The sequence below is a fragment of the Brienomyrus brachyistius genome, unplaced genomic scaffold (assembly GCF_023856365.1).
Source record: "Brienomyrus brachyistius isolate T26 unplaced genomic scaffold, BBRACH_0.4 scaffold50, whole genome shotgun sequence".
NCBI lineage: Eukaryota > Metazoa > Chordata > Actinopteri > Osteoglossiformes > Mormyridae > Brienomyrus > Brienomyrus brachyistius.
In genome coordinates, this window is record NW_026042325.1 from 1,732,254 (window position 1) to 1,757,107 (window position 24,854).

General features: G+C 45.2%; 1 protein-coding gene across 4 annotated transcripts; it reads left to right on the top strand.

The window, feature by feature from the left end:
* The first annotated feature begins 3,346 nt into the window (after positions 1–3,346).
* Positions 3,347–23,749, top strand: LOC125723614 (LIM domain and actin-binding protein 1-like). Of its 4 annotated transcripts, XM_049000366.1 has the most exons (12): positions 3,347–3,364; positions 3,568–3,641; positions 8,675–8,828; positions 11,782–11,922; positions 13,420–13,465; positions 15,020–15,442; positions 18,717–18,840; positions 18,927–19,021; positions 19,799–19,847; positions 20,725–20,759; positions 21,056–21,189; positions 21,297–23,749. In XM_049000366.1, exons 4-12 carry the CDS (start codon positions 11,801–11,803, stop codon positions 22,372–22,374), a joined length of 2,106 nt encoding a protein of 701 aa, XP_048856323.1. In that variant the 5' UTR covers positions 3,347–3,364; positions 3,568–3,641; positions 8,675–8,828; positions 11,782–11,800; the 3' UTR covers positions 22,375–23,749. The 4 variants fall into 4 exon arrangements, with proteins under 4 accessions (XP_048856323.1, XP_048856324.1, XP_048856326.1 ...); XM_049000367.1 differs by lacking the exons at positions 3,347–3,364; positions 3,568–3,641 and adding an exon at positions 3,663–3,903; XM_049000369.1 differs by lacking the exons at positions 3,347–3,364; positions 3,568–3,641 and adding an exon at positions 4,193–4,251.
* Positions 23,750–24,854: the final 1,105 nt, after the last annotated feature.

Here is a 24,854-nt window from a genome sequence, read left to right on the forward strand (position 1 = left end):
TTTTAATTAAAGTATATTGTAGTACTGTCTATACCCAACAGAATCTGGGGCACATTTTATGCCGGTTGTACAGGACTGGATAAATGTTGTAGTTTTGTCGCTAATGGTGAAGACTGCTGCCCCACTTCACTTACACAGCACATGATCGACACAGGACTGCCGATACTCATTGCCCGGCCCTAATGAAGAGGCAAGCAGTAAAGCAGAGACATGGCAGCAGCAGCAGCGATCCAGTCCTCCAGTAGCCTGCAATTCTTGTCAGGAAGGAAGGGTGGATCCTAGCATTTCTGTGTGGACTGCAGGAAGCTGAAGGTGGTGACTCGGAAGGACTCATAACCTCTGCCTTGAGCAGATGATGTGCTGGATTACCTTAGACCTCCGGAGTGGCTACTGTCAGGTTAAACTGGCCCCAGATGCCATACCCAAGACTGCATTTGCCATTGGTCAGGGTCAGTGGCATTTCTGGGAAATGCCATTTGGGCTCTGCAACGCCCCCCTCACTTTTGAGAGAGTAATAGACCATGCCCCGGCCCACGTGCCCTAGACTCTGACTTGATGATCTGCTGGTTGATGCTGCAGACTTTGATGGGTCTCTGCAGAACCTTTGTTGCTGCTGCAACTGCTAGTGCCCCGGAACCTGCGTCCCGTCGTGCTGAAGTTGGTGCATGGAACCATTGGAGCAGGGCACTTCAGGGTGAAGAAGATGCAGAAGAAGCTACTGCAGTGCCTCTACAGGCCTGGCTGCCCACAGGACACTGAGCTGTTCATGCGCTTATGTGATGTGTGCACAGCCGACGGTCCCAGACTCCCTGCAGCCGCACCTGGTGGTCGCTCCCAGGGAGGATGTGGGGGTGGACATCTTGAGCCCCTTTCTCTGCATCGAAGCAGGGAACCACTACATGGTCGTGGCCAAGGACTACTTCATGAAATGGCCCGAGGTGTACCTGGTTCCTGACCACAGCACCACCACAGCAAGTGAGCTTCTAGCTGGTGATCCTTGTTCATCAGCACCAGCATGACTGGCACACCCACCTGCCCCTGGTCCTGTGGGCTTATCATGCGGCAGTGCAGAAAAGCACTGGCTGCACCCCCACCACCCTCATGTCTGCTGCCCTAACAAGCAGTGAATACCCCAGTGCACCACACTGTCATGCATGATGGGGGGTATGGGTCGTCACGGCGACGGAAGCTCAGGTGCTAACCACAGTGCTTCGTGGACATTGTGGGGTTACCAGGTAGTGAACCCTTTAGGAAGGGGGCAGTGTGCCACTGGCTATACATCATAGATCATTCAGTTAGCAACTGCCTCTTGGTCACATTATCAGGAAATTCGGTATACAGCTCCACTGTTATGCTGATGACAGGTTAAAAGTTTGGGTGATATCCTACTCTTTGAAGCACACATAAATAACCTCAGTTTGTTTACTTTCATCCATTCTCCAACCCGCTTATTCTCACAGGGGTCCGGAGCCTATCTCGGAAGCTACAGGCACGAGGGAGAGAACAGCCCAGGATAAGGAACCAGCCCATCGCAGGGCACACTCACACATAGGCAACTTAGCAACTCCAATCAGCCTCAGCATGTTTTTGGACTGTGGGGGGAAACCGGAGTACCCGGAGGAAACCCCACGACGTCATGGGGAGAACATGCAAACTCCGCACACATGTAACCCAGGCGGAGACTCGAACCCGGATCCCAGAGGTGTGAGGCAACAGCGCTAACCACTGCACCACCATGCCGCCTGTCTACTTTCATTTACGTAATACGCTTGTATCATCCAGTTGTGTCTACAATCATTTACGTGAGTCACTTATAGCTCCTAGCACTTCTCTTCTTGTACACGCCTTTCTTACGTCTTACATTGATCACTGTAATGATATGCTGTCTGGCCTCCCTCACAAACTCCTCCATGGACTTCAACTGGTTTGGAATATGGCTGCCAGGATCAGTACCGGAACCCCTTCGATGGAACATATGCATACTACTCCTGTCTTTCAGCAACTCCAATAATTACCTGTTAAACACCATATTGATTCAATCAGCCTGATTGTCAGACTCTGACAAGGTAAAATCGACAGTTTATACAATGAATTTGAATGACTGGAGTCTGTTTAAAAAAATTGAGAAAATTAATGCACTGAATTTGTGACAATGGCATATAAACTCCCTTTTTGTGTTATTTCGAATTTGTAGATTCAATATATAAATAAATAAGCTTTAATAGTAGATGTGACTAATTATGATAAATCACAGAAAACTGATTAATTCATTGATTTTTTTAGTCGATTCACAACCATAATTATATTATATATAAACAGTTACTCAATGAAGTGTCAGATTGATCGGTAAATTACTCGATTATTGATTTCATCCATAGACGGCCCTAGTTGTCAATACAATGCTCTCTCTTGTTTTATTGCCAACTGTGCATCTAGCCTTTCTGAAAGCATTGAAATTAAGCTTGCAAGTAGTATTTTATTTATTGGAAATGAATAATCTGCATATCACTAGTTTAAGTTAAATGTTAAATGGACTGCATTTATACAGCGCTTTTCTACTCCTACGAGGACTCAAAGCACTTTACATTTCATGCCTCATATTCACCCATCCACACACTCATCCACACACCCATCCACACACTCATCCACACACCCATCCACACACTCATACACACACCGGTGGCGGAGGCTGCCATGCAAGGTGCCAACCTGCTCACCGGGAGCAATTTAAGCATTAAGGTCACAAAAATATGGATAATTTTGATATAATTTTTCAAAAAGAAAAGTTATATTGAAATAAAGTATTTGTTTTTGTGTAGAGTGAGTGATATTCCCTAAACTTTTAGGTGTATTATCAATTATGTCATTTGTTGCTCTGATTTGATGAATTTTTTAAAACCATTTTCCCCAAAAAGGTAGTCAAAAATCAAACAAAACAAAACTATATAAAATGTTTTAAAATATTTAACTTCATTACATGTAACCCACAGTATCCTTGTATCATTAGAGATTTTTTTTAATTGGTTTTGTCATTTTTTTCTATCTTTGTAATTTTTGCCCTGTATTTGATGATATATTTATGTTTATTATTACCCAGAGACAAAATCGACAGTTTAAACAATTAAGATGTGCAATTTGATTCTGCCTTCAAACTAATTTTTAAAATTGATGTTACGGTAATGAGTTGGTGAGACTGACCCATATACTCCGTACTTTCATTTAGGTAATACATTTGTAAATATTTATGATTGATAGATTGGTTGTTGTTTAATCGATTCACAGTCCTACTATATATTAAAAACTCGGTGTTAATTAAATGTGATGTTACCTATCTGCAAACAGAGATGGGACACGGAGAGCCAACGTAAGAAATTATAAAAGCAAGCAAAGAGACATTTAACCCCATTGACATTTTTGTCCCGCCCTTTGTGAAGCCGGGGGTACGGACTTTTTGAATCGGGATATGTGTGCATTTTAAACTGGGGAAAAGCAAATGTCTCAGTCCTTGCTAGTATCCGGAATCTGTCAGCTGGTGGAAGAACTGACCTCTTCGTTAACCATTAACAGACATTATTAAGGCTCATGACCGGGTAAAGTGGGGGCAGGAGCAGCTGGCGTTGGAATAGCTTCATCTGTGAAATGTAAGTCCTGACGGGGATCACTTAACATGGTTTTTCCTCAAACTACTAGACTTTCATACATAACACGATGGAGTTGAAATGAATGATTTGTTGTTTATCTTTCTTTGGATGTTTTTTACTTGCAGTATGTCAGTCAGGTGTGCAAAGCTTCAGTGAGGCTATTCTTTTAAGCTGGCTCACTATGCAATTTAAACTGGAAGTTAAAGTTAATCATCCATACCAATTTTAAAACTGAGTGCGTTTTATCGAGAACGCGTGCATGGTAAGTCGCTGCTGTTTTTAAAAAAAATAAATGTGTCATATAATTTTAACATTGTACACAAGCCACCGTTTGGGATTGTTGTGGTGTATCTGTTGTAAAGAACTGTTCTTATTTTCTTGATCGCGAGGTGGACGTGTTGCACTTTTCCCACAGTTAACACTACGGCTGTTAAATGCTAGAAGCCGTGGACGTGCTTGGAATTTGCGTGCGGGCGACACGTGCAGAATACAGAGGCTTGGGTTGTGCACTTAGCGCGGCGCGCGGCGCGCGGCGGACTGTGCGCGCTGCTCGTTTGGCCGCGTTACCCAGGCCTCGCCTCTCGCGCCCTCCTCTCCTCATCACGCACAGGTTGTGTTACTCCTCACATTATTTATGATACGAATGTCCTCCCTTCGTCGGTTTCCATTGATTGTCTGCTTAGTTGCCCTTTGGACGAGTTTATAATTGGTACTTTTTTTATGGAATGGTATCAGCGGTGACAGTCAGGTATGTCTGGTTGGTGAACTTCCTGGGAACTTGAATGTTAGGAGTTATTGTTTAATCTTGCAAGACACGGATATTATGTAATGTTTGGGATTATAAACCAAAATAAATGGTTACCGCTCGTCCATCCTGATCAGGGTTATGGGACGATGGTCATAGTCAGTTTTATATCTTGCACTTAGAACTAACTGCCGAGCTAAAATATTTCACCGGTTCAGACGAGGTCGCTAGCATGCAAGAGGTCTGTGTGGTTTCTCTACAGTATGTGCTTTTGGCCGAAAAGCAAACCAAAAATAGTTGCTATTTTCTTTTCTGGGAGTATTTCACAGAAAGTATTGTGATTCAGTGGTCCGCTACACTGTGTGTGTGTGTGTGTGTGTGTGTGTGTGTGTGGCAAACCAGGAACTGAAAAGTCGCTACATACAAAGAGAGGACAAAATGGCTAAAGACTAATTCTGACGTAACTATATCACAATTGCAAATGCAGCTGCAAATATGAGCTGCAAGTCTTTATCCTGCCCTCCATATCACAGAGAGATCTGAATGCTGAAATCGCTGTGCTGGGAAGTCCTGCATGAAGATGCACCAAACATAAATGGGGGTTAATGGGGTAGTGAAAATTACAGATTAACATGGTGGCATTTTGATGAGTGACTTTTCAAAGCAACAAGAGGTCTGTTTATCCATTTCTCCAACTGTTTATCCTGGTCAGGGTTGCAGGAACTAACAAGAGACCGAATAGTCAGTGCATTCACTGCTTGTGAGTCAGTCCCAAAAACATGGACGGTTCTGTGCTGACAGACCAGTGGTTGCAAGTTGACGATCGGTGATGGATAGACGGTGACTTAAGAGCAGAGATGTGAAACACAAAGGTGACTCAAAAGTCAGTCCAGAAATGAATCGACGTTTGTGACCCAACCTCAGTGATTGGCAACTAATATCGTCCTCTGTCATTTTTCACGCTCCTTTCCTGTATGAGGAAGGGTTTACATTAGAAGAAAACCAAAGGATACGGAACACCCACAATCCGGGGGGGGGGCTGGGTAGCGGTACAGCTGCGGCTGTCATCCAGTCTGTTTATATCCCCATATGGTTATGTGACAGTCGGGGTATATTAGAGCATTTTACAGGACCATCTTCCATGCCCCCCCCCAGTCACCAGATATTGCTTAAACCTTTATGGGACGCTCTGGAATGCAGTGCATAATAGGTTTGCACCATCTGCATCCCTCAAATAACTGGGAGATGATCTAATATCCCACTGCACCCACTTGTATGCCAGCATTCCAGAATGGACTGAAACTGTTCGAAAGTTAATGGGTAGCCCAAGTCTTTAAGTCAACATTAGTATATTGGTTTTATTTTTTTCCTTCTCGTACATTTATTTTTTTTTTTAACCCCCCCCATTTTTTGTGTGTACCAAACACATTTACTTTGGTGGGAAAATGATTAACTTAATCCTGATTAGTGAATTCTTTTAATCTTCCTGCCACCTGGGTATGAGAAATTAGCCAAATCAGCCAACAGGAAAGTCTCTATCTTGCATGCAAAGGAGCGGAGCCTGTTCTCCGAAAGCACAGACGCTTCAGTGTCCCGACTTGCACAATGGAGCTGAAGTCTGCTGGTGAGGAGCTATCTGATCCTGTCTGAGGGATCTTGCTGTCTGTTTAGCCGTGACTGTCTCCGGCAGAATAAAAGCACCTTTCACTGGCAAAGCATGGGAGTGACTCATCCCTTTGCTACAGCATGGGCACAATGCCTGCCTGTGTGTGTGTGTGTGTGTGTGTGTGTGTGTGTGTGTGTGTGTGTGTGTGTGTGTGTGTGTGTGTGTGTGTGTGTGTGTGTGTGTGTGTGTGTGTACGTGTGTACGTACACATGCGTGTGACCCAGATGAAGGTAACAAATGAATGCTGATCACTAAAGCCCAACCTTGAGCAAATTAAAAGGACACATTTACGCTTGTTAAAACCTAATCGATATAAGTTATTTTTTTTTTCTCCTATTTTTGCGTATTGCACATTTTTAATTTCTTATTAAAATGAAATATTTTAAGTGTAATTTATTTTCTTTAGAGCTGAGTTTTAACTTTGCGAAATGGCATAAAATGAAAATGGCGTCCTGGATCTAGTCTACTGCACTTTACATTTCCTGATGTTTATTTTCTTTTCTGATTGAGTTGTTTCTCTGTCTGCTTTGGGACTGTTGGGTTAAAGCAGATTTGAATTCATGGCCTTAATTGTCCTTATCAAACTTCAGTAGCAGGGAGGGTTAAATCAGTCCCAGGAACATGCAGTTTTGTATAGAGAAGCACCTTTGTGTGTATTGTTATAATTACCGGTAATGGCCTAGACAGTAGGTGCCCATAGTTCCAGGTAGGACCTACGTTTTCTCCCTAAACCGTTTTAAGGGTAAATAAGCTGTTCTGTCAGAGAAGCCATTCTCTACACTACTGTTGTACAGAGCTGTTGTTATTGCACTTGTGGCCAACCTGTTAGATTTTATGAGTCTCTGACGACTCTCGTTAATAAGGTGTTTTCAGGCCACAGAAATATTTGTTTATTTCTTCTTCTCACCACACAAACTCTACAGACTTTGCTCCTGTGGTGTGTAAAAGAGGCTGGGCGTTTCTGAGATGCTAGAATCGCCTTGTGTGGCACCAATAATCATCCTGCCTTCAAACTCGCTTAGATCAGGCATCTTAATTCTAATGCTTAATCGAACAGTAAGTGAACTTCCTGACCCCATCTATGCACTGTATACATTCAGTTGCAGCCAAATAATTAATTCTTGGGCGGGTCAAGATATTTGCATTAGTCAGTGGGTGTACCTAATAAACCAGCCGCTCGTTGTACTTAATGAAGGTGTTGCCGCATTTTTTAAATATTTATGAGCGAATTCTATCTCCCTATAACAACTAGCGTAGTGTAGCAAGGGAGTGTTCTGGTATTTTTTGATGTCAGATGCTCTACTTGTTTTGCAGTCATCAATTTTAATATTTTAAAAGCGAGATATAACTAGGTACTTACCAAGCTGACTTCTGAAACCCTATTGGCTCCCTGGGGCCCCTCCCCCTTTGCTTTTTTTTTGCTTTGTGAGATATCAGTTATAATGAACAAGACATTATAGCCATAATCTGTTTTTTTTTTTTTTAATTTTTTGTGTATGTCCCCCTGAAAATGATCTGGACCTGCGCTTGACAGGGAGGTATCTGCGCTTGTTTGTTTGTGTGTGTGTGTGTGTGTGTGTGTGTGTGTGTGTGTGTGTGTGTGTGTGTGTGTGTGTGTGTAAGATATGAACATTGGTTGTAACGCTTGTGTGGCCTGGGTGCTATTTTTCATTGTTTTTGCGCTGTGTGTCGCATTTATGTTGATCTAGACATGTATGTCACTCTGCATAAAGGTGATAAATATTTATCTTTTCATTAATTTATATATTTGGAGAGATGAGGTGGCTGTAACTTGCCCAGCCTGATTGTGTTACATGATGCTAATTCTTCTTAAAGGACCCCAGAAGTAAATTTATGGGAAAAAAATCACAAAACATTTTAAGTCGCATCTAGGCATGATTATCTGTGCCTCAAAAGATGAGCTTTAATACAAGATCCCCCCCTACAATAACTGGGAATTGCGTGGTTTTAAGGGTTAAATCTCTTGTCCATCATTGTTTCATGGGTCCTTTTTAAAGTATTTGATACATAATAAATATTAATATTGCAAAATAACTGTATACCTTCCTCTGCGGGACGAAAAACAAGCAGGTTTAGTTTGAGCGTTGTTTCATTATGATGTTTTAGGCTTTCAGGTCCCTCTGTGCTGTTTCAAGCAAGCTCCTAGCCTGCATTAATGCAGTTTAATTTGCTGCAGCATGATCTCTGGGGAGGTCTCCCTTTCTTCAGCTCTAGTTTCACTCTGCAAAGAGAAACTTGAGATTCTTCCAGTGCTCCGGTTGACTCTGTTGGCCGTCCCCCCCAGCTGTCCCTTTTGTCACCTGTACGTGTTCCTTTAAGGAGTTAAGTACACAGTAGTCACAGCATCTAATTATTGCCCTTTGTTGTCTTCTGGGCATTTTTTTCCGTCTTATCTGTTAAATTCAAGCTTGTGTAAGCACTTCTACCTGCAGTTATGTGGTCGCTTCTCTCTCTACTCAACTTCCATCACACGCTTGTGCCTCCAGTACAATAAACACGGTAGCAGGGAGGTGATTCCTACCTGGCAGGTGAAGCGTGTTACTCTTGAGGAAGTCACCTGATCCCTCCTTTATCTTTCCTCCACCTCCTTTTCTTCCGCAGAACTCCCACACCTGCATTCTCGTGTGCCGGTATTGCGGAGTTTACAGCAGCTGCATGAAGCTGTGAAGCGAAAGAGGAACGAGGGAACGTCGAAGCAGAGAGCTGCCGTTCTTTTGTTGATTCGTATCATCAGGAAGTACCCCAGCTTCTAAGGGTGAGTTGGAGGAGAAGGTGGTGTTTCTTGCGTTCTCTACAGATGGTACGGCGCAAACTCAAATGAAAGAAATGTTTTCACATCATAGAAGCAGTCGCTGGTTTAAAACAAGGAAGGTAGCATTCCTAGCATTCCTAATTCTGTTTCAGTGCAAAATAAGTAAGTACAGGTGGTTGCTTGGCAACACGTGGTATACAGTTGGTTCAAATTTGTGTGCAAGTTCATTTTAAAACTTGTACTGTCAAGAAGGGATAAATAAAACTGCTCGTCAACATTTTCTCTCCCTTGTTCTCGTATAGTGTGTGTGTGTGTGTGTGTGTGTGTGTGTGTGTGTGTGTGTGTGTGTGTGTGTGTGTGTTTTTTTAAACTCAGTGTCTCACCTTAAATGCTAAATTTAAAACTGGGTATGGTCATCATTTTTTGTTGCACCAGGGGTAAGTGTATGGTGTTAGTCTGTTTCTTTCCCTTTTGTGAAATGAAACTCATGTGTGAGACAGATCACAGACCCTGTGTACCATTTATTACTCTGAAAGATCTTCTGGAGTGATCTGTGGATGTTGTACATTTAGTCCTCAGTCAGGTACATTTCATATAAATATAAAAGTAAGAACTTGGAGGTCAAGCCCACCGAAATTTAGTTATTCATGTGGGAAGTTCTGTTTCGGTGAGTAATAAGATTAACTTTTCTTTAACTTTCTGGTTGGGTAGTGCAATGTCCAGTGTTTTTCCTGTGTTCTGGCTCGTGTTTGAAGCACCAATGATTCATTGGAAAAACATAAGAAAATTAAGCATTTTGTACAATAGTGTAGGGACTGGAAAAATGGAATCTTAGTCAAATCAAGGAAATGTACACGAGATTGATATTTGCATTCTGACCTACAATACAAATCTAAAGTACAAACTTTTTTTCTTTTTTTTTTTTTGTTCTTTGAAAACACAGATGTTTTCCATTAACTTCTGAACACATTGTTTTGAGCATATTGTGATGTTTCTGGTCATGACCAAATTGAAGTAACTCTTGGTGGAATCCCACCTCAAGAGCCAGCAGCAGACTTTTTTGTTTGAGGGCTTCTGTGAGATGCAGCTGCCCCACAAATGAATCTGGGAGAGCTGGGTAACTCTACGTACCCCAGAGAACAGCGGGGCTGCAGGAGGAAATCCTAAACCATCTTGTTGCAAAAGTACTGGGGAGCTCTGTAAGGGATTCTGGTCTTGGTCTGTTTCAAAGTGAGAACGATATCTAAATTCTAGAGAAAGAGTGCTTTATTTACATTCCTTGACGCCCTCTCTCTTTGTTGTTTTAAGGAGATGTGGATCAGGTCTTGCTGATCTGATTGGACTGAGCTTGCGCAGAGTTCAGCTTATGTCTCCTTGGAGCCGGTTTAATTCTCTGAATTGCTGGTTTCAAACCACCGGGGCGGCGCCGTCCATTTTGCCGACGTGGCCGTGCATCAGGAGACAGTGGGTCGGTTTCCCTCGCCCAGCGCCGGCTGCTCTTGTTTTCATTGGATTGTGTGTTTCCTTAAAATGCAAAGAAATAAAATTCCATTTGGCCTGGAGGAATGCCTGGCATTCCGTCTGAGGTTCCAGGAGAGGCTCAGCCTGCTCCCTCATTTTCAAGAACTGAATCTCTGGCACTGACCTGCAGATACTCATGATTTTAGGACCTGTATGGTGTCACTGCGAACTGCAGGTGCGCTTTTGCTTTTCTTTGCCTTTTGTGCTCATTTTCTTAAAATGCGTACTTGCCGGGTTGCGGACATGCAAAAAGGCTGCCCTACGTTACAGGTTTATCATGTCACCCTTCATTCTTGCTTTGATAAATTGTGTTCTTTTGTTGCCTGAGAGAGGAATGTCTTCTTTTCCCCTCCACTGAAAATGCGCGTCTTATGAGTGGAAAGACATTAGTTGACCAGTGACTGGACCGACTTTGCATTACCTACACCTGGCTACTGGATGTGAAATTGTAGGACAATAAACTGTAAAAATTTACAGTTGCCCCCCCCCCACCGAAGCCTTGCGTGCTGTTTCATTTGCAGATGTGTACCTGCAAACGAGTAAGGGAGTTTCTGCAGTGTGGAGTGTCTGGACATTTAATTACACAAGCAAAGGGCATAACTTTGGGTTGAGCATCCTCTCTTGTCGGTGGCACTCCCATAACTAGGTGGGGGAGTTTGCACGGTCAAAGTCTGCCACGTTGGCTCTGTTGCAGAGATTTATTTTTTATTTTTTCCCTTTCACGTCACGCATCCTGTGAGCACCAGAGGCTGCCGCCAAGAGTAGGCGCTTCCGTCTTGCTCATCTTTATTGCTGCCTCAGATTTCATGTGATGCTTCTGCTGAGACGAGTGACAGCATAATGTTTCATCTCCCCGTGCTGTAGTTGAAGTGGGAAGTGTGTCATGTTGACGGAAGAGCAGGCCTGCCGGACTGCAGGGTCCCCTCTCAGCGTGGTACAATAACCCAGCACTTCAGTTTGACACAATAGGGCTGTTTAAATAACCTGCAGTGCCTGTCATTGTGGCTTTTTATGTGCTAAAAGAGCTGTTTGTTCGGTGGGTGGGGCCTTCCCGGCAACCTTAAAAACCTTATCTATTTTGCTTGGATTCTGATCTGGTCACTGTTTTACACCCTCAAGCGCACACACATGCGTCTAGGCAGATGGGCAGATCAGGCAGGGAATCCCATGTCTGTTCATGGTCTGTACTCGGTGCCCTGTCTGGGTCCCATGTACTTGCAGTCTGACACTCTGTTTTGTCGGGAGCAGTGAGTCACCCTGTGAGTGAACAGCCCTCTCCTTTGCCTTTTCAGCACCGCGGTCCCTCCATGTTTGGCCCTGGGTCTCATCGGCATTGGCCCTTTAATTCCATGCAGTTCGTTGAGTTGCTGGTTGGATCCTGTGGTAATGAGGGACAGTTTGAGAGATGGTGTGTTTCCTCCCCCCCCCCCCGCAGAAGTCCTGAACACAGGAGAATGGAGGCCGGTCCATTCAGCCGCAAGCAGTGGGCATCGCAGTCGCTCCGCATCACCGCCAGGGAGCTGTCTCTGGTCAGCAGTCGTGGTCAGAGCAATGCCATCGCAGAGCGCTTCTCTAAGTACGAGCACTCGCCCACTCACACGCAGTTTCTTCCTTTCTAGGACATTTCTCTCATTCGCAATGATCCTACCTGCCAGGCTAATGGAATTGATCATTACAGAAGTGGTAGATCTGGCATTAATAAAGTGTTACTCAAGCCAGTCCTTGGAGATCCCCAGGCAGTCCACGTTTTTGCTCCTCCCCAGCTCCTGGTAGGGCTCACCTGTTAAGGAGCTGGGCAGGAGCGGAAATGAGGACTGTGTGACGGGGAGCTGGGAGCTGTTTTGCACACCTGAAACACTCCACCTTTCTAAGCTAAATGGAAGGTTAAAAAGTCTATTGTGTTGCATGCTTGACTTTGCCGGATGTCCTGCTTTTTGTTTAAATGCTATTTTCTAGGAAGTTGCCCTTTTCCAGGAAGATTAATTGTACTAGTATATATCACTGTATTAGTTCACAGCCTGCAAACAGCAGATTCGTTGGCAATTGTTCAGCTCGATGATTCTCACCCCCCCCCCCCCCCCCCCCACATTTACTGCCCTGCTCTGAATGTTTAAAGGTCTATTCTGACTCAGCATTAGCATTCCAGCAGGTTTTTCCAGAAAGACCTTCTATAATGACTGAGTGAGAAGCCGTTCCTGCCTAAGCCTGCAAAGTCAACCATCAGGGTCCATTTATTGTAACTTGTGGTGTGGATCCAATAAGAATATCCTGCGGTCAGGCCTCCTGTGTGGCTCCCTTCTGGCCCCTCTGCACATGCCTCTGGCATGTTTCAGGACACCCTGCAGCAGCCTCTAGGACTCGTGCATTGGAAGGCCGGCAGGCTCTTATCCCATTAAAAATGCATTGCATTGACGTCAGTCTCAGGCTGCCGTATCATAATTGCATTTTTCCTGCCTTGCACGCAAAAAGGGAACTGCCCTTTTAACACAATATCAATAAATGCTTATTACTATTATATGTAAAACAAGGCATTGCGTAACTACAGTTATGACCCACATCCCTTGGGCGTGACGAGAGCCTTTGTAATCTTAAAGAATGCGGCGTTTCCATGGCGTCTCAAAATAGGTTGTCCTGAAAGGGCGGGAGTGACAATACTGAGCTTTTTCCGGCAGAGAAATCGTGAGCCAGTTCTGTGTGAGAACCGTGTAAAGGACACATGGAACATAGAAATATGGAGCAGTGAACAGCTTGTGGGGGGTTTTTTGTTAACTAAATTATACAGAATTTTTTTTTTTCTCAAAAATACAGAAATGGTTTCCAGCATCCCATTCCTGACCACTAGAGGGCAGTGACATCCCTGCTTGGTTTCAAATGTCACGTTTCAGGTTTATGTGTCTAGTTAACCTGTTTCTGGTGGAGAATGGAGATGCTGCTCCCACAGCAGCAGTAATGGACAGGGCTGCTGGGGGCTCGGCTGCTAATTCAGAGGATTTGTGTGTTTGAACTCATTGGTCCGCACTTCCTAATTAACACCTGTCTTCCTGCTCTCCCTCCTACCCTACATGCTCCATAGATACCAGAAAGCTGCAGAACAAACAAACTTGGATAAGAGGAAAATGGCAAGTATTAAATATTCCAGTTAGGCTGCTTTGGCCATAATAAGGTTTCTCTAGAACAAAAAAATCGGATCCTTCCCTTAATGAGTTTTCACGAATCAGCCAGCTTCTGTCCGGAGTTCCTACCCCGATATGAGATAAATCTTCCTCCCTGCTTTCCCTTCTCCTGCTTTACAGTGTTTTGAAAATGTCTGCCGTGAAGCGTTTTCCCTATTGCCGAAGGTGGTCATGTTTTGCTGGCCTTAGCCACAAGTCAGTAAAACTCAAAAGCGCCATAAATCAAACATTTCATCAGTATTAAGTTAAAAAAAAACAAGGAGTTAGTTGTTACATGAATTTGCCGTTGCATTGAAACAAACATTCGGATAGCAACATTAACATCGAAGTAGTTACAGGGCCCCGGGTTCGAGTCTCCGCCTGGGTCACATGTGTGCGGAGTTTGCATGTTCTCCCCATGTCGTCGTGGGGTTTCCTCCAGGTACTCTGGTTTCCCCCCACAGTCCAAAGACATGCTGAGGCTAATTGGACTTGCTAAATTGCCTGTAGGTGTGCATGTGTGTGAGTGGTGTGTGATTGTGCCCTGCGATGGGCTGGCCCCCCATCCTGGGCTGTTCCCTGCCTCGTGCCCATTGCTTCCGGGATAGGCTCCGGACCCCCCGCGACCCAGTAGGATAAGTGGTTTGGAAAATGGATGGATGGATAGTTACAGGGCACATGTTGAATGCAAGACATTGGTATCCTGTTGAATAGCTACAGGAATATTCGAAATCCCCCTTTGTTACAGGGAGTGTACCACACCCCTAGTGCTTATTCATATCTTTCTACTGTAATAATCTTGGAGGGACGTAGAGCCTGTTTACACTTGCTGGGCTGTGTAAATGAAACATGGGTGCTATTTGTGGAGAGGGTCCATTCTAAGTTGTCATCCGCTGTTCCGCTCCATTCAGAATGTGGGTGAGGAATTGAATGCATGCAGGGGTGTGGCCTGCACACTTTTCAGGACGTAATAGTGCCGACGTTTTTTTGAACGAGAGCCCCTATTGAAATAGTGAGCTATTTACTCCTCCAGTGCTAAGCCAAGCCCCAGTGCCCGGGGATTTGCCATGCTCTGTCACGCCTCGTTGGCGCAATAGTTTTATTGCCCAGATTTATGATGGATCTATTGCTGAGATTATTTCTCCTGTGTGACTGCGGTGACTAGAAGGATGAGGAAGAGTTTCATGTTCCCTTCATTCTGTGCGAAAAAAGGCCAACAAATTAGCATATAAAACGCGTGAGTTGTGCTTATGGCCAGTAATACCTGACTTGTCAGTGGAGTGGAGTTGAGACTGTTAAGTTCCCCAGTTAAAGTGACCTATTTATTTTTTCAATTGGAGGTCTTATTTGCAGGGTTTTTGATCGAGCTTAAAAATACATGTTTTGCTTTGGATGGGGTTGTTTTGATTTATTCTGAATTCATTATTCTGGTTTATTATCTTTTATTATGTCATCAAATATCAAGAGCGAAGTAAATTTTTTTTTCTTTTTTCTCCAAACCTCCCCCCTCCCCCCCCCCAGAGTGGTGAAGCCTTGCCCCCCTCCTTCCGCTCTGGCAACTTAAGCGTACTAAAGAAGCGCTGGGAGCAGCCCTTGCTGAAGGATAAGCCCGCGCCCCCCCCCACCGGTCTGCCCTGGACACGCCCCAGCCCCACGGCGACCTCCCGACCCCAAGCTGGTACCGATCATGGGCCGGTGCCAGAGCGTCGGCCATCGGCGAAGCCCTCAGGCCCAGCAGCCTGCGGCGGGGACCAGCGAGACCCAGGGCCCAGCAAAACGGCACCGCAGCCGCCCACCCTCCAAAGGAGGCCGTCAAAGCAGGCTGCAGATGTGGTCGGCGAGACCAAGGTCACCTCAACCCCCAGAACGCTGGTTCGGAAGCCCAGTGTGCCCATGGAAGACCTGAAGATGGTGTTCGAGCAAAGGCGCGGAGCGCGGACCGAAGTAAGAGCTTCCCCCGGGGCTTTGTCACCGGTCATAGGTAGTCACCCAAGCACCTGCATGCGGATTGGGTAGAAAAGGTGCATGGGGCGGGCCCTTCCTGATTCTGACCAATGGTGACCTCCTCCCTAATGGTGAGGTCCCTCACCTCCAGGACCATTTTCGAGGCACCTTTTAAAGTAGATGCTCAAAAGCATTTAAAGAACATTACTTGTAGTTTATTATGAATATAGTTCGTAAATAACAGGCACAAAAAATTGTTTGTAGGGTGACTGTGAATATTAGCAATGTTGCATCGGATCTTTCATATTCTCCGTGTGTCTGTGTCTGTGTGTGTGTGTCCACCCATTGTGCAAAGACATGCAGGTCGGTTGATTGCCGTCTCTAAATTGCCTATAGTTTTGTCTATCCTGTGAGGAATTGACATCCTTCAAAAGGTGCTGTTTTGCATGGATGGATGGAAACATACGCGACTTAACTATGACATGGTCCAAATCGGGCTGATATGTCAGCCAATGAATATACTATGAATATAAAAATATATTAAGTAAATTCCACCACTGATGGCCAGAGCTGATGCTGATTCCAAGTCCCAGAAGTTGTGTTTGGTTCAATTTTGCCTTATTTCTGCCAGTTCTGGGTTTTCCTGTCATCCAGGCTACAGCATCTTTGACTATTTTTAGAGGCAGGCTTGCGTTGGCCTGTGGCTCTGACTCATTCCTCTTGTATCTGCGAAAACCCAGACCTTTTACGGGGGAAGTGAGACACTTCTGACATTTGCGCCGGAGAGGAAATGGAATTAGCCCTTTTGTCAGGGCCGTTGCTGGGGCACAGGCCCCCCCGGTACTGAAATCACACTTTCTTTTTCTTTTTTCCTGAATGCCTGCTGTGTATGATATGTACTTGTGCTGTATGCCTTCCCTGCTTAGCCTGCTGTGCTGCCATTGCTGTACCCGGGAAACAATGTCCGAGTCAAATTTAAATCAAAATAAGATCGTTAATACGAGACTAAAAGTAAGTTAATTATCACCCCTCAACCCTCATTCCTGTTTCCGATACTTTGCTGCTTTCCGCCGTCTGCATCAGATGATCATGCAGGTGGTGCTTCACTTTATGGGGAGCAAATAATATACTATTACTTTTGTATTAATTAACCACAAATTACATCCTATATACTGATCTCCTCTTAATTCATCATTAATGAATCATGATGCCTGTTATATCTCAAGCAGTTGTTATACATCTAATTCTGTAAACCTTCATAAACTACTGAAGGAACAAGTAATGATGCCATGTTTGTTCATCATTAATGAATCATGATGCATCTTTCATCTCAAGCAGTAACTGTTTGTTAATCTATTAATTCTGTAAACCTTTGAACTACTGAAGGAGCAAGTAATGAAAAACACTAAAGTTAAATGCTGGTCTTGTGTTCATCACCAATGAATCATGATGCATCTCGTACCTTGTTATGATTAAATTTGCTTATGATTTGTACTTCAGCAGTAACAGCCATTACTAAGCGTTTGCGGACTGCAGGGTGTGAGCACCTCGGCACGTATTTCGGATTAAACTGGGTCGCTTTGCTGTCGTAGATTAGAAAAAAATCCATTCTTTTCTCGTTTTATAAATTAATAGTTGCCAAGTACAGGAGCTTGTTAAAGCTTGAACGTCAGATTTTATTGGGGCACATCAGATAAATACTGAGGCATGTGCCCCAGTCAAACAGGACTTGCGAGGGCCGCGCCCCTTTAAGCGAGGGCCGCGCCCCTTTAAGCGAGGGCCGCGCCCCTTTAAGCGAGGGCCGCGCCCCTTTAAGTGACACAAGCTCCCCAGCCTCCTCCCCCACACCCGTGCCACTCTGATGTGGACGCTGGCTTACTGGTCATCTGCTTTGTAGCCCAGGTTTCAGAGATGCCCCGTTTTTCCTGAGCTCCTCTACCTCTCCATTACTGCAATGTTGTAAATCCCGTTGCCTGTCTGCGGTTACAGCCAAACATTCAGCCAGAAGCTTGCTGATCTTGGCTGCCCTGCTCTCCTGGCGCCCGTTAACTGGAGCAGCCCCCCCAGAGCAAAACGGACCTGATGGTGATCCAAGATATGAAGTAATCTTAGTTTAGTGGCCTGTTGGACCTCAACTGGGTTTGGTGGGTGTTTTCAAAATAGCAGTGAAAATGAATTATCAAGGATTTTTTAATAGTCATGTTGAGGTTTTCATTTAATAATGAAGCAATTTTTTTTGCTAAGAGCAGCTGAAATCACTTTTCATTTTGATAAAGGTAGTTAAATCATATCAACTCCATCCTGCATTGAAATGAAAGATGAAAAATTTGAGATCGGCATTTTGTCCTTAGGCGAACCGTGAGATGATCACACTGCTTCTCTTCCTGCTTCATTTTGTTATGGGTGGGCTTCCTTGAACAGTACCCCCCCTCGGCGGGTTTCGGTGTTTGAGGTGAGGAGCTGCCACTGAGATCATCACTGACTTCACGACACTGAAAACAGCTCATGCTGTCATGCTTACGCCATGAATTTTATTTTGGCAGCACCAAACAGATTGCGCATGCAAACCGAACATGGTCAGACGTGATGCTAGCGCACTGTCTCCTTTTCAGTCCTGCCAACAGTGAGCGAATGTACAGTCTGTGCCAGGATTTTGCAACATTTATTGCTGCAATATGGCTCTGAGGTTGTGCTTTGGGCGGCTCCTGTTAACGAAGGAAAGATGTCAGTTTTCTCCTTGATCTGCCCTGAGCTGAACTGGATGGTCATTTTGGAATTTTAAACGCTATCTGTGTGACAGGCTCTTCAGTGGAGGGTTGTGACATATTTCACTCACCCTCCTTCACACTGACTTTGGCATTCTGGGGATGGGGGGATGTTAAGCAGGGGTACTGATCTAGGGGACCTCAGGGTGGAGCATGTAGGTGGAGGTCAAACGGATTGGGTACCCAGACTAACCTTAGAGCAGATGAGAAACGCATGAAAAGCCTAGAAGCTTCAAACATGAGCCACTGGAAGGTCAGTGTGTGTGTATTTGCCTTTGAGTTGTGTGTATTAGGTCTGGGGGGGCGTTGATCACACCTGTATTAGATGTGTGTCTGAGTGCTCATTAACAGGGTGTGGGGGGGGGCTGGGTGGGTTGTGTGTGTCGGGGGCCAGGGGAGGTGGCTCCTGATGGAAACAGTAAGCAAGAGATTGGGGGGGGTGGTCACATTACAGCAAAGGGGAGGCCATTAAAGACTGCAGTGCTCTCTTGTTTGCTCCCGTTGCACAGCCGAGTACGGAGGCCGTGAGGAGGATCAGCAGGAGTAGCAGCAGCACCTCCGAGGACGTGGAGCGGCTGGGAGCGGGACCGTGTAGCCCGGTGCGGAAGTTACCTAAAGCAGAGGAACGTTCCGGTAATGATCCGCCTGCCCCCGGACGCTGCTGGGGAATCCTTTCTGCTTCGCTGTGGCCCATTCGCTGTGTCCCTCACGGCTCACAGGGGTCCAGGGCGTGTCGGTGTCCTCAGACGGGGACAGCATGACCAAATCCCAGGCAGCAGCAGCCCAGCAGGAAGCACTCACCCCTACAAGCAGTGTGAGTATCCATCTGTGCCTGGCCTGGCTTTGGGGAACTGGAGCGCGTTGGGTGGGTCTGCGAGGTGAACATCTAAATGCAGTTTAGAAGCTTTCAAACCGGTAATCATCAGAATTTGCCTTACTGGCCAGGTCCACTTACACGTACTGCCAGTTTATCCTGGTGGTACTTGGTGTGTGCATTCCAAGACAGCACAGAATGTGTAAAAAAAAAAAAAATAAATAAAGAAATAAAATGGAATATTTAAAATATAAGCTATGTTGGAAATGAGTACAGATTAGTCTATTTACAGAAATGTACAGTGTTTAATTTAGGTGTGCAAGTTTAAATACTGTTTATAATTCCTAAATGCATGCCAGTAAAGTTATAGTTTAAGTACAGATGTACATGTTTATGTGTATAAAGGACACAGCGCTAAAATATATGGAAAAGTGTCCACAAAAAAAGTGGAGGTTCTTTGGTTTGTGGGGTCTTCAGATAAAAGGCTTCCCTGCCCCATCATGTCAGACTCTGGGGCTACAGGCGGAGCATGTGGGCTGTGTGTGGGCACGACGCGCCCCCCCCCACCGCCCGCGGGCACGCCGTGCTTATGCTTCCTGCCAGTTCTGTGTTTTAATACCAGCCTCATTGTTTTTTGCTTAATATAAATGAAAGTGGCAGAGGACACTCCTCAGTGCGTCTGCCCCCTGGTGTGCTCCAGCGAAAGCTGCAGTGCGTCTGCGTGTGGGCGTGCGTCTGCGTGCGAGTGTATCCTTCTGACCCTTAACTCTCTCGCAGAGCCCGTCCTCTGAGCTCATTTCTCGAGAGGATCCCCCATTCCATAACGGTGAGTCATACACGCTCCCACTGTCTGCTTGGGAATCTGCATGTTATCACGAGCTGAGTCACCAGGAGTGGCGGGCAACCCCAGACATTTACGTGGGCATGTGGGTGGCATGCTGTGGGGAAGCTCCAAGACCTCTGACTCTCCTTTCTCATGCTTTTGTAATTTGTGAATCTTTTATATTCATGGTTTTGGCCGAGAATAATTATAGTAATAACAGTATTTTAAAATAACAGTAATTTTGAATTTTAAAGTACAGAACTGAACTTTTGGGTACCTTTAATGTTGTTTCCCCTGTCCTTGTGACCGTGGACCCTAACCCTAACTTTTCAATACTATTAATAATGAATTTTTAAGAGAGTCCAAAACGTATTGCTCCCATTGTCTGCAGTAGTATGGGGGCGTAATTTGATGTGCAAACTATACAGTTCTGTTTGTTTGGGAATTGGTAATAAATGGGTGTTGTGTGTTTTCTGGCAGACTCGTGGGTTGAGGTTGGGGGCGCCCAAGTATTATTTGCAAATTTTCACATTCATGGGGATCCTCTGACCCTAATGCTCGTAAATGTGAAGGGGTTAGAATGTAGAATTTAAGCGCCATTATCCTGCAAACTAAACGGCAGCGTTAAGCAAGATCTGGGATTACGCTGTATTCGCCCTCCCCTGTTCAAGGAAACCACTTCCACCCTGAACAAAACGCCATAAGGTCATGCTTTCGGTTAATGACTCGGATGTCATGCTTTTCCATAGCAGCTTGTTTCAGGGCTTAGAAAAGACAAGAAAAAACTAAACTTCTCGGATCATAACAGGAAATGGTAGAAAATGGGATCCAGTTTCTGTTTGGCTGTCTGGGGTATCACACCCTCTCTTCTGTGTTGTAGGCATGGAAATGGAATCCCAGTCCAAGGCAGTACGGGTGAGTTCCCTTCCAAAAGCATTGTAATCCTTCATTTGTTTTGTGTTGGACCAAACACAACAATGCAAGCCAGTTTTACTTGACGTAGAATACAGGTATTTTCAATCAAAACTTCATAAGCCCATACGCTGGAAGGCCGATCTAAGAATAGCTCATTTCATATATGCTTTTCACGGAACCTTTTGTTTGAAAAAGCAGGTTTAATGTGCTAGGAGTCCTGTAGCCATTCCAGGACAAGGACATGCAACATCTAAAGTACAAATGTGTGTCTGTTTCGCCATGTTATACCTCCTCAGAAGTTCCGTTTGCCTGTATCGGAGACTTGTGTGGCATGTTCGAAGACCGTGTACCGCCTGGAACGCCTGGTGGCTAATGAGCAGATCTTCCATAAAACCTGCTTTCGTTGCACACACTGCAGCACCAAGCTGAGGTGAGAACGACAAGCCACAACTAAAGGTTCATCCTTTCAGCATGAAGCGCGTAGGATGGGCCCCTTAACTAATGCCTTGTGTGCATTTGTCACCCTCTGCTGGTCAGTTTGGCAAACTACGCTTCCTTGCACGGCAATATCTACTGCAAGCCGCATTTCAACCAGCTGTTCAAGGCCAAGGGCAATTACGATGAGGGATTCGGCCACCGTCCACACAAGGAGCTGTGGGAGGGCCACCCTGAGGATGAGGCTGAAGGCAGTGGGGAGCAGGAGAAGGAGCGGGGAGTGGAGCATGGCAGTGACTCTCCAGTCAGCCAGCAGCAGAACCCACTAGTGGAAGACGCACCACTGGCTAAGGTCAATGTCCTGGCGGCCACACTGGAAATAAAGACACATCCCACCACGCAAGAGGAGAAGCCAACCTTCGAGAAACCCGCAGAGACCAAAAGGCTCAAGATCGCCTGGCCACCACCATCGGAAGAGATCCAGGTCTCGGGGAGCTCAAACTCCTCCTTAGAGGGTGGAATGGCAAGGCCGTTCCGTGCCAAGTGGCCCCCAGAGGGTGATGTTGCTCCTATCACTCAGACCCCCGAACTGCTTGAACTCAACAGTCTGCGTCGGAGCACCTCCCTCAAAGAGCGCAGCCGTCCGTTCTCTGTGGCTGTCTGCAGAACCTCATCGCCAGCTCCGGCTCCGGCTCCGGCTCCCAGGGAGCCCAGGCGTGTGTCAAGGGGCCTCCTGGAGAGGAGCGCCTCGCTGAGGCAAGACAGCACCCCTGCGAGGCTCCAAGTCTGGCAACCGAAGACGGAGAAGCCCAAGGAGGAACACGACCATGTCAATGGAGGAGGCTGCGTGGAGGAGGAGAAGAGAGCAGCAGAGCAGAAGGGAAAACGCATCCCCCAGGCATTGGATGGAGAACCCCAGAAACGGGAACCGCAGAAGGAGAAGGAGCTAGAGAAGGCGGCTCCTGAGAAGCAGTTGAATTACAAAAAGAACTCTGATGTCCAGGAGTGTCCGTCTCCCCCCTCAGAGAGCCAGCGCAGTCACACCTCCCAGGACGTTGGCTTCTGGGATGGAGAGGAGGTGGAGGAGAACACGGAGGTGTCTGTGGAGGAGCATATCAAGAGGAACCGTCACTATGATGATGATGATGATGATGATGAAGATGAAGAAAATCTGGTCTGAAGATGCGGTGAGGGGATAAGATTCCAGTATTCAAGTAGAATGACTGCGAAATAATTTTCAGTGAAATCATTCTCTTTTTAACTTGCGCTGTTTGTTCAGATTTCTTGTGGGTAATTTGAAGCGGCAAATTTGACTCCTACACAACTGGGACCAGCTGACAGCTTATTTGTGTTGCTTCCTTCTTCATGTCTGTCTTGAAGAGATTTGGCCTGTTTATTTTTTTTTGAATGACCTGTGTGGTTACAACCCTTTAAAAAAATAAATAGCTGACCTTCAAAAAAAAAAAATCAGATTAAAATGTTTATATGATTTCTCACATTTAAGAAGCAATTTACAAGTAAATTATTTTTTATTTCTTTGGTTTGGTTGTTTTGTGTATCTTAAATGAAGCACAGATTTGAACTGTGGGTTTTATACAATGGGAGAAGCAATCAAGTTGATGAAACACTTTATAATACAGGGACCTGAACTAGAAACTATGCATTTTTAATAAACGTTTTGTTTGCACAAGTTTGAGCTTTAGCTTGTAACAGCTTCACCCTCTCAGTAAATGTCTATATAATGTATACACAGATGGAAAATGCTGGATAATTTTGTATTTTTAGAGAAATTGCTGTTTTTTTTCTCTAAGAAATTCATATTTCATCTTTTTTAGCAGAAATAAAGGGTATATCGATTCTACATTAACCTCCAGTTCTAATCTGTCATAAACTGAAATCTCAAGGTAAACTTGGCAATTTGATAATTACGTTTCATAAGAAGAGCAGTCATGTATGAAATCCTTACACAGGAAGAATTCTCACTGTTCAGTGTGTGTGAGAAGTCAGACGTCCAGACCAGGCTTAGAAGCCTCAGTACACCTTGGCTTACTGGTGTCATGTGACTGTCCCTAGAGTTAGTGTGGCACATCCCCCCCCCAATCCTTTATCCTGGTCCGGATCAAAGGGAGCCTGGATACGACCACAACCGCACAGAGCACACGCCCAGGATGGCATGCAGAGGGACCACAGGGTGCTCACAAGCCCTCCGACACAATCATACTGTGTGTGACACAGCCTGAGCCTAACAGCAAGTCCTCGGGACTGCAGGAGGAAACCGCGTCAGCACAATGCAGTCAGTACCAAGCTGCATTTAACTGGCTTGAGATCCAAAAGACCCTTCATTGGACTTTCAGCAAGCATCCCTCCGCTTCAACACACTGAACTAAGGGTTAGCGAAGGATAAGGAGGTAAGGATGCAAATTCTGGGAATTTTCAGGGAAGGAAACTTTCCATGGAGATGTATGGGCTTTATTTGGAAATGTGTATTTTCCTGTGTGTGTGCAGCTATAAAATGTACAAAAATAAACATACAATTAAAAGGGATTTTGAAGACATTTAGATTTAAATACTTAATTGAGCACAAATGTTTCCCTTGTTAACATGACTGAACACAAGGAGGTGGCATGATGATGCAAGTCAGAGACTTAAATCTGGAGAATCCGGTCAATGATATGAATGTTTAATCAAGCAGTCAGAATTCGCATCCTTGTCAAGCTGAGGTGTTGCATGGGGGGGGGGGGTCACTCTCAAAGCCCTGAATTACCACCAGTGTCTGGATCTTTGTGTGCAAGAGGGAGATCTGTTACAATTTTCTGTTGATGTTTGGAGGATTCGTAAGATTATTTTTGGAACTGGTAACATGAGTAAAGACGCTTCAACCAGGTTGATCATCTCAGAATAACATTTACTAAAATATCTATATCAATTAGCAAGCAGGATCGCTAACTAGCTGGTTAGCTAGCTACATTATTTGACCTTATCCATTAGTCTGTTTGAGAAATTACTTGTAGTGGGTTAGATTTCTATATCCAATATGGCTAGAGAAGAGGTGCCCAATCTTATCCAGAAAGGGCCGGTGTGTTTGTGGGGTTTTGGGATTAACCTTTAGGTCAGCTGTTTAAACCCAGGGGTGAGGACTCTTCAGACAATCAGTCCCCTAATTACTAATCTAATTAGGTATTTCCACCTAAATCTCACATACACAATAGTCCATTCTGGATAACATTGGCCATCCCTGCGCTAGAATAGGGACTATTTCCCACTGGGCCTTTCAACAAGGCTATTAACTGCAGCCGCTCGAGGGCTGCTGCAGTGCGGCCAGCCCTGCAGGATGACCCAGCGCGCTGAGCCCAGGACTTCCTCTCACTTACACATATACGTCTTATGGAGAGCATAGTGGGACATGTGAGAATGATGCAAATTCCCCATGGAGACGGATAAATGGGGTGACGCGAGAGCCTGCCCACATGCTGCTACTAGGCATGTTTGCAGCCATTCTTCCGCAGTCGGTAATCTCCAATTTATGCGGGATAATTGTGAATTAACAGCATCACTTTTCAATTCGTGGTTACACTAGTTTTCCCTCATCTTTTAAATACGTGCCTAATGTCTGATGTACGGTAGTGCCATCATCAAACACAAATCCCACAGTAAAGATGC

Coding starts and splice junctions, on each gene's coding strand:
- LOC125723614 (XM_049000366.1), top strand. CDS start 11,801: ATGGAGGCCGGTCCATTCAGCCGCAAGCAGTGGGCATCGCAGTCGCTC. Junction 15,443..18,716: donor GGCGCGGAGCGCGGACCGAA/GTAAGAGCTTCC, acceptor CCCGTTGCACAG/CCGAGTACGGAGGCCGTGAG. Junction 20,760..21,055: donor CCCAGTCCAAGGCAGTACGG/GTGAGTTCCCTT, acceptor ATACCTCCTCAG/AAGTTCCGTTTGCCTGTATC.